A 9,730-nucleotide genomic window follows, 5' to 3' on the forward strand; every position below is an offset into this window, starting at 1 on the left:
TATATATATTTTTTTTTACTTTCATGCATAATTTTTTACACTGCAGAGTTGACTTCTTGTTTTCTGTGATTTCCCGCTCTTTTCTCCTAAGGCCAAAGGGAGAGTGTTAGCAGTGAGATAACTATTAGCACTTGTTAATTGTTGTCATTTAAATTGACATTTTTAGTCTTTATTTATTTTATTTTTTTTTTGACACACATTTTGTGCTCAAATATATTTTGACTTTCACACATAATTTTTTACACTGCAGAGTTGACTGAGCGGCTTCGGATGTTATCAGCCCATTAAATGGCCGTTACTAGTTGTTATCCCCATATATGTAGCGGTCAAACTGTCCCACCTACCTCCTTGTAGGTTTAAAGGTACGATATTATCGTTATTATTGCTGATAATAGGCAGTGTCGCATGGCGGTAAACCAGGAAGTGTCTTTTTTGTTTTTTCCAGCATATGTAAGCCTTTTCCTACACGTGACCCAGAGGACCAACCCTAAACTTAATCCCCTTACCCTTGTGCCTAAACTTAACCAAGACCCTAAACCTAACCGTCAGATCCTTTACTGTAAACCTAAACACGTGAAGCTATTATGAGCGCTAACAAAGCTAAAAACAGAGCCTATTATCATTGCTAACAACACTAACAACGTACCTTTAAACCCACTAGGAGGTACAGGAGGGGCAGTCTGACCACTACATATGGAGATGATAACAACTAATAACGTCCATTTAATTAAATTCAATTCAGTTTATTTATAAAGCGCCAAATCACAACAAAATTGTCTCAGGGAACTTTACAGAAACATTCACATACATAAAAGACAATTAGTAAAGTTCTCTATCTAAGGAATTTCAATTTATTTAATGGCTGATAACATCCTAAGCAGGTGGTTGACTTCTTGTTTTCTGTAATTTCCCGCTTTTTTCTCTTAAATGCATAACCATTAAGTTGAGTGTAATTCCTTTTCAACTTTAAATACAAATGTTTTGAAGTGTTCCAATATTTTTCTTTAAGGATTAATTGTTACTACAAACATTAGCATACAGTTTCTTATAGATAGGCAGCAAATGCAAAATTAGCATTTTAGCATGCTAAACACAAGCATGTTAGCATGTTAAATGTTAGCATTTAATTCAAGGATTCAAGGTTAATCGTTCTTATTTTGCAAATGCATTGCAATGCTGTTGCAAAATCTTGAACTTGAAGCTTGTTTGTTGTGTAACATCTACATTACGCTGAAGAAGAACCTAAAAGTTAGCATTACTAAGTTCTGTTGCTGGTTGAACTTTGGTCACATTAGCAAGGTAAAATATTCATGAAATCTGTGGCAGCTTGCAGGATTACAGTTGTAGATATAAGGCCTTACTTGAAACATGTCTCTGACTTTCTGTTTGGGTAAATTCACATTGAGTTTGTGGAGAAGCTGGTGAACTTCTCCAATGCTCAAGGTTCCATCTCCATTTTTGTCAGCCTCGGAGAAAGTCTGCTGTAACCATGTGCAACTGCAGTTAAGGCTCTGTCACAACTTTAAGGTAAAGTTAAAAAAAGTTAATTAATTAATTCTTTATCTTTTGAATCATGTGCGATGTTGTATAAAGGATATTGGTCACGGGTGCGCTGCCTGCGGGCCAAACTGTCTTCATCACTGATACCAGCCATGAGATACTTCAACCCAGTGATCCAGGTATGAGCATCTTCTGCAATATCGGAGACCAGGTCCAGGGACTTCACACGATCTCCATAATAAATACTAAAGCAGCAGTTTGGGTTGAAGCGGTTTTCTGCGTACCGTCTGAAGATCTCTGACTTTTTCCCCTCACAGACTTCGTGGATGGAATCAATTGAAACTGAGAGAACAGATAAAAGACATTCAGGTTATTTTGTAAAGAAATTAAGAAGTTGTGTATAAATTAGTGAACTGATTTGATTTTTATCAGACTCTGTTGTTACATCAGGAGAAAGATGTTTTTTTTCCACACAATCCCTCAGTTTCTTTGAATCACAAAATCTAAAATCCTCAAAAGGTGTGTGCAATTTTCATCACAAAATTTAAATTTAATCACAATCTATTCTTATCAGTGCTTCACAAATTTACATTGTCAGCCAAACTGAAAACAAACTCAACCACAGTTCATAAACACTTTGGGTATTACATCATGTCAAAGTGTGTCTCTCTTACTTTTGGCCTTGTCATGCTTCTTGGAAGGTCGCCAGCGAATGCAGGTCTTATGCTCGTCCAGGTAAAAAAATCGGACCAGTCCTTTCTTCTTCCCCTTCAGCTTGGTCATCTGAGTGCCAGTCTGCATGGTGCACATACACCTCTCCACTTTGTAACACAGAAAGACACATTATTTGGCCAGCTTATCAGAAACCCCGCATGACCACCACATCTATAGTATATAGTCACAACAAACATAATTATGAAATATAGCCAAGGTTGAAACACTTGTGATCTAATTTGATCAAATATTCAAGAAAAAAAACTGTTTAATAAGGTGAAAAGCCAACATTTTTAATGTAATATGGTGCTACGAGTTTTGTTGGGAAATGCTTTATAATAATTAAAAAGTAATTGATAGAGTTTGCAAACAGATGCTTATCAGAGCACTTAAGATTATAAGGTACATGCATAACATAGATTTAACTTAAATTTAACTTAAATGTTTATGTATTAATATTATTAAGAGACAATGAGCAATAACCTAAATAACTCTAAACACTACAAACAACCCAACAAAGTTCAGTCAGGTCATCTGGACAGTTTATTTTTCATGTATTTATTTTTTTTAGTGTTGAGACATTTCGTCCTTCATCCAAATGACTTCATCTGTCCGAGGAGCCACAAACAAACTCAGTCCCACAAGCAGCACAATCACATAGGGACCAACCAGTTATCTGGTGATAAGATGGTTTTTGGGCCCCGCCCTCTCCCCCGTCAACTCCAGCCATAGCCAAAGAGGTTCAAAACATCAAAGTTCATGCTCAATAAGCAGGTAAAAAAAAAAATTCCAACAAAGTTCAGTCAGGTCATCTGGCCTTTTTTTTTTTAAGATGTGTCGTCCTTCATCCAAAGGACTTCATCAGAAAAAAAATCATCCAGATGACCTGACTGAACTTTATTGTTTTTTTCTTTTAACCTGGATTTTTGAGCATGAACTTTGACTACAAACAACTTTTCTATCTGAAACAAACTCCACCAGATCCAAATGACTTATTCATTGATTGAATTGATTCATTGATTGAAGAGATTGAATTTATTCATTTATTTCTATTAGAACTATGAGGGCCTTCACAAGAAAAGCATGAAACATTTCCTCACAGTATTCAGACTTTTGTCGAGCTATTGTTTCTGTGTGCAGGTAACCTTTGTTTGTAATCTGAAGCTCAGGTTCATGTGACGCAACCTGGCACATCATTCAGGCTAATCCTACAGGATTGTCTACTGTCCATATGCTCGTTATCTGCTTCTCTGCTTTTCTCTTCTGTTGTCTTTACAACTGAACTACTTCAGAGGACAAATGAATGTTCAAAACACTCATTCAAAATTCATCATTTTCATTAGTATTTTAGATTTACAAGAAAATTCCCACTTTGTTTTACACCAGATTTTAAGCACTTCTGTCAAAAAAGAAAAAAAAAAAGGTGATATGTATTTCTGATGTTAGTGTCTTACCCATCTGACCCAGTCTCCATTTGGGCTGTGCAACCACACTGCCACCAATCCAGAAAAACTCCTCTGCCAGTCTGGAGATGGATGCTTTCTGCCAAAGTCTTGGAGAGCTCATAATGGAGTGGGTGGGTGAATTCATGGGGTGTGAGCCCTGCTTGGCCTCGCTGAGGCGACGTTTAGTCAATGAAGGGGAAAACATCCCTGATGGAATAGATCCCAACGACTGAAAGGTGGTCTTCTTTGGTGACATGGAGGACAGTGGTGGACTGCCACTCAGCCCCTGAGACTGTGGTGCCATTGCAGGGCTGATGTTCCTCTCTGAACTTTTCATTTGGCTCCAGCGCTCCTGTCCCATCCACACACCGCGAGCCCAACTTCCACCTCACTCCGCTGGGCTCTTCAGGGAACTTTTCACAGCGCTTGTCTGAGTATTAGCATGCCCTTCTGTTGCCATCAAAGTCTTCACACATCAGAACCATATTTTCATCCTGAGGGTCCATTCTCTGTCCTCTTGAGTCCAATCATCCAACAATAGGCTCTTCTTTACATTTTGTTGTGCTCACAGAAGGCTCTCAGTGAGGAAGCATGCAACTTGTTAGAGTCACTAAATCTTCCTCAAGCTGTAATCCTGCAGCCTTGCTTTCATGAAGGGATTTTCTATGCTGCAGCCAGTAAGCCTCTGAGGAGAAAGACTGGAATAGGGAGTGTTTAATGTTAGTTTTACTACAGATGTGGGAGTTAGAACCCTTACAAAATTATAAGAGGTCAACTACATTTACTAAACTATCCCATGAAGGATGATTTAAGGTTGGACACATGGTTGCAAGCAAGTGTCTTAACACTGGAATCTGTCTCCCTCTAGAGTGCACAGTAAATCCTCACAGCTTTCAGATTAATCAAAACGGTGGGAAGGAAAAAACAGTTATAAAAAGACATGATTTAAAATTTGGAGCAGCAACTGGATAATGTAAGACCTCGCAAATTAAAACAGTGTAACTTCTTTGGCACTTGGTCGGCGTTTGTGCGTAACTACACTTTTTGTTTTTTCATTTTAAAAAAGTATGGAGCGTCAGGGCGAGGGAAATCGGAGCAGCAGATATTCAGCTGCTGATGTCTTTTATTCAGCGAGAAGGGAGACCAATAGTTATACAAGTTCACAAATGATTCAGACGTGTACAATGAAAGTGAAAGTTGATATAACAATGTAAAACACGTCTCTTTACTTGTCGCAGCCGGTGCTTATTTTTATATTTATGCTATGTTTATAGTTTAATTTCAGGTGAATTATCACGAGTTTGAGCTTTTTTGTTATTTGTTCATGTTTTTATTTTATTTACTTGTACTATGTTTGCCGCTGGATGTCTTCCGCAGTTGCTGTTGCTTGCTTCTCTCATGCCACCTGCATTTTGTTAGGGATCAGTACGCCCAGTTACACCTGCTCTCTATTCCTATTAGCGTCAGCTGCAGCCATCTCCCCCACTGTCCCCAGCCTGTTCAACCCCTCTGCTCCCACTCCTCTTCAGCCTAGCATTGTTGTGCTTTATGCCCTGTCCAGTTGTGTTTTCAGGTCTCCTTGAGCAGGTTTTGTTAGCTTTTGATGCCATGTAAGACTTTTGTTTTGTTAAAAACGTTCAAGTTTTATTTTCTTTGAGCTCCAGTGTTAGTTTGCATTCCTGGGTCCAGCTTCAACAAATAGGTTCTTGGTCAGAACCTAATGTTTGATGATGCTGCTTAAGTTCCCGTCTCGTTGTGTTTTGTTGCCTTTTGGTTTTATCAGCTGATAGTTTGAGTTTTGTTTGTTATCCACCTGTCTTTATTTTTTGCTTGTGTTTGTATCCTTAAAGGCAACTGTTCTTTTTTTTGTCTTTCAAGCTAATGAACTGTTTCAATTCAAATTGTTTGTAATTTCAAGCTTCAAAAGTCCAAAAGGTTTGATTTTTTTTTAGTTGAACTTGTGCACCTCATTCTCCTTTTCCACCTTCCTGGGGGTTTTATTTGGTCTTTCCATTTTTCCATACAAGAGATGCACTAGTCGTACGCATGAAGGTACGAACTGGAGTGAAACTAATTTAAGATTAGACTCAGCTGTCTCTACTTCTAAAAGACAATCATACTATTTGAATATAGTCTTATTATTGTGGACAAAGATAATAAATGGTTTGAGAGAGGAGTGAAGGCTATCTTCAACCATCAACAAAGAGAGAAGGGCTCGAGTTTCAACTTTCCAGAACATACAATGCAGGATTTTGTTGCATTTTCATTCTAATTCACACCTATCAGTGTCCTTGTGTCTTCTTGTAATTTTTATTTCTTTGGGTTTGTTTGTATATGTTCAGCTTTTCCTAGTATTTTTCCTCCCATGTGGTCAGCTCCAGCTTCTGCCTCTCACCTGATCCGCAGGTGTTTGTCATGAGTTTCCCTTTAAGTTCAGTGTCGGTGTCCATGTGCTTCCCACAGCCATCATGCTCTGTTCTGCTGTGCTCCTTGGTTTTGTAAGTTTTGCTGCCACTTTTTTGCATTTATTTAATAAATATAAAATTCTTTATTTTACCCTCGAGCTTCCCAGAATCTGTCTGCACCCTGGGTTCTAAACACGATAACGCCACCTTCATGACCCTCAGGAGGGAGTGGAGAGAGTGGTACGCATGTGAGTTTAGGTTACAAAAAAAAAAACTCATTACAATTTAAAAGCTTGAAACTTTATATTTTTCAGTTTGAATTAAGAAAGCTCTATAGATAAGAGGAAAAACATCTATTAAAAAAAAAAAAAGTACAGCCACTCTTAAACAAACAACTAAATGTTTTTAGGCCATGTCCTAAATGGCTGCTAATCTACAAGAAAAACTGGCAACACATTTTAATTTGTATGTATGCTTAACCTACAATGAACAAGATCAGTACAAGCATAAAAAAAAACTACTGTGTTCACGTTTCACACTAACAAAGAAATGACAGAATTATTAAGCTTTTGTTGCTTTTCAGAAACCTTCCCACTTTAATCCAAAAACAAACAAACTGTTTTCCTTGTGATGCTGCAATAAAACCAGAAACACAGATTAGGACTGATTTAGAATTTAATGGGTATTATACACATTTTATGAAGGGGGGGGGGGGGGGGGAATAAAACAAGAGGCAAGTGAAAACCCGCTATCAAACCAAATACAACAGCATCAGCTAAAATAAAGGATACTGCTATTACACTGTACTCAACAAATACTGAGCGAGGGCATCGTCATCATCATCATCATAAGACATAAGTGTTTTTTTTTTGTCTAATATATATGAAAGCACCAAAGAAGTTTTAATCGTGTGAAGATATAATTCTGTCTCATAATGGAGCTGGGAGGGCAGAGAATTGTCATTTTTTTGGTCTGAAGTGTAAAATATATACTATAAATCATCAATTTATAATAAATCTAAAACAGAACTCGAGGGCTAGACTATAATATTCTGTTGGTTTTTCAGAATTCAAAGTTCACAACCAGCGACAGTTTCAACAGTCTCCCTGTCGTGGTCAGTGCCCTGTGATTGCAGTGATACTCGGGGATCAGCAACAATGAATTTATTGTTTTGCAAATCCAAATAGAGTCTATTTTTTGGTTTCAAGTACGAGCAAATAATAATAATATTCATAATAAAGATAACAGTAATAACGATAATAATAATACTACTACGCAGAATCATTTTAGGTCTGGAGTAAGCAAACATTATATCAAGAAACATCTTATTTACATTATTACTGTATTTACACAGAGGATACTGAGGGAAGAGGATTTCATTTTCTCTTAATTGTTTATCTAAAAACTGTGATGGGGAATACGATGCACACTACTTGGTTCTGTCTTTAAAAAGTGCAATTCCTTTTTCTTTTTCTCCAAAGTAAAAAAATATATATCCATATATTGAATATTTGTAAAAATGTTTTCCATACAAACAGCCACTTGTTGGTTTAGGAACACTCAAACCAGTGACCAAAAAAATGCTTATTTTCCTAATAGGCAGCAAATTTATAAACTTTTTTTTTCTACAAAGAATCAGAAGTACCACTTTTCAACTTAAAACAGCTCTGTTAATTTTCAAGGAGCAAGTTTACGTAGATTCATGATGGCAAAATATATCTGCTATTTATTACTTGGTTTGGGAGCAATAATAATAATAATAACAACATTTCTATGTGTTAAACACCGGTGGCTATAAAGTCAGTCCACCAAACACCCAATACTTCAGGTTTATGAAATACAAAAGGTAAATAAGCTGCTAAATGAATATGAATGTTTGGATATTTATGTTTTTTTGCCTGTGGAATAAGTGTAGAGCAAGCAATATTTTTTTTAAAAAAAGTACAAGTTTATAAAATGCAAGCAGATATTTAAAGTAAATAGTGGTAAACTTGTGTCTCTTGTTTCCAGTGGTCTGCAGTGACACCTCGGAGTGTACCATTAATTTGTGGCACAAAGATGACTTTCGTCAACTGCTCACATTTCACCAACACGCTTCTTCCCTTCATATTCAAGTAGTGTCGTGTAGCTCGGTTTGCACGTCTATGAATAGCTTATACCCAAACCGAACTCTCGGACTGCGTTAGGAGGGTTCTGACGTCACGGAAAAGATGTGTTTATCGCTGAAGAAGTCTTTTCAGAGTTTCCCTCTCTTTAACATGCTCATGCTACTTTCCAGTTCATGTCACAAAATTTGTCATATTCTTATAGTATCATTGTTGTATGTGGTAATATATCATATATGACAAACTTTCTACAAAAGTGACTTTGAGTTGTTTCCCCTCCTCTAAGTGGAGGCGTAACAAAGTCCTTAAACATGCTCTTCTGTGAGTCTCTGTCCACTTTTAAACGTGCAACTTTAGGATCCTTTGCTGGGCTCTGTGATGGGGCTTCGTGTGTCCGTGTTTGTTTTCTTGCAGCTTTCAGGAGGGGGGCAGTTGGCCTGCAGGGTCAGCTGGGTTTGCAGGTCTTTCACCACGCTCTCCAGGCTCTGCCGAGCTTCTCTCTCCTGCTGTAGTTCCAGCCTCAGCTGCTCCCGATCGGCCTCCGCCTGCTGCAGCTGCATGTGCAGCTCTTCGATCTACGCAAGAAAAACAACACAGAGTTCAGCGTGCATGCAAAATGGAACATAAAGGACAAGCAACAGAAAACACAGCACGGTTTCCCAGTGGTTTTGGTGATGTCACACTAGTTTTATTTTGCAAAACAAACTTTTAGAAAACGTGGTACTTGTGCCTCCCTAGTTTAACATGAGCACATTCCCAAGAGGAAATATACATATAAAAAAACTCAGGTTTTAAAAATGTCTTTTTGTCCATAAATACCAGACAAACAGAATTTGGCAGGAACAATAAAGTTGCAGCCCACTTTGCACATGCCCACTGTTGCTTTGTGCACTGAGCTTGTGCCAAAAATACAACAATCCTCTCATATTTGCCAGTTTTGTGAGTCTGTTGTCGTTAAACTTGGGTCACGTAATGAAAATATTACTCATAAAGAAGACTGGTTGCTGTTTTCACCCCTTTCCACTTCTGCAGGGGTCGCCACAACGAGCGACATGCAGCCACAGGACGACAAGACTGCAACACTGACCACCGAGCTACCACAGCCCTATGAAGATCTGGTAAATAATACAATAGTTGTTTTAGGACAGCGTTTTTCAAAGTGAGAGCCGCGGCGCTAGAGGGACCCAGAAAGCTGGAGAGAAAAAGATTTTAAAAAAGCAACAAAAAAATAGTAATAATAATAATAATAAAATTGCCCATTAGGGCAAACTGTATCTGTCATTTCCAGATAAAAACGCTTGAGAGGTTAGATTCCTTTTGTTTTGTTTTTCTGGTCAACAGTTTGTTGAAAAGTTTTTTTTTTCCAGTGGGAATATAATACAGTTAAAAACATGTTAGTTAATAACATTTTTATGCTCAGCAGCTGTAATAATTAGTTGAATATAGAGAATAAAAGTTAAAACATTCTAAAAGTTGATGTTTCTTTACATATTTTGTAGCATTGTTTGTGAGTGTGCGAGTGGGGCCTTGGCCAGAAGCTAATGCTTTTTTTTGGGGGGGG

At 37.7% G+C, this 9,730-nt stretch overlaps 2 protein-coding genes across 2 annotated transcripts in view; both read right to left on the minus strand.

The window, feature by feature from the left end:
* Positions 1-4,020, minus strand: part of plch2b (phospholipase C, eta 2b) — a 13,001-nt gene extending 8,981 nt beyond the window's left edge. The window contains exons 1-4 of the mRNA XM_037679805.1: positions 3,669-4,020; positions 2,175-2,321; positions 1,599-1,842; positions 1,362-1,491 (exon numbers count right to left, since the gene is read on the minus strand). Coding sequence (XP_037535733.1) covers positions 1,362-1,491; positions 1,599-1,842; positions 2,175-2,321; positions 3,669-4,020 — 873 coding nt within the window. The remainder of the gene's footprint in view (positions 1-1,361; positions 1,492-1,598; positions 1,843-2,174; positions 2,322-3,668) is intronic.
* A 3,813-nt stretch (positions 4,021-7,833) lies between these two features.
* Positions 7,834-9,730, minus strand: part of skib (v-ski avian sarcoma viral oncogene homolog b) — a 37,604-nt gene continuing 35,707 nt past the window's right edge. Inside the window, exon 7 of the mRNA XM_037678739.1 lies at positions 7,834-8,744. Within this exon, the coding sequence (XP_037534667.1) occupies positions 8,523-8,744 (222 nt within the window). The 3' untranslated portion in view covers positions 7,834-8,522. The remainder of the gene's footprint in view (positions 8,745-9,730) is intronic.

The sequence above is a fragment of the Nematolebias whitei genome, chromosome 7, assembly GCF_014905685.2.
Source record: "Nematolebias whitei isolate Nwh7 chromosome 7, NemWhi1, whole genome shotgun sequence".
Classification (NCBI taxonomy): domain Eukaryota; kingdom Metazoa; phylum Chordata; class Actinopteri; order Cyprinodontiformes; family Rivulidae; genus Nematolebias; species Nematolebias whitei.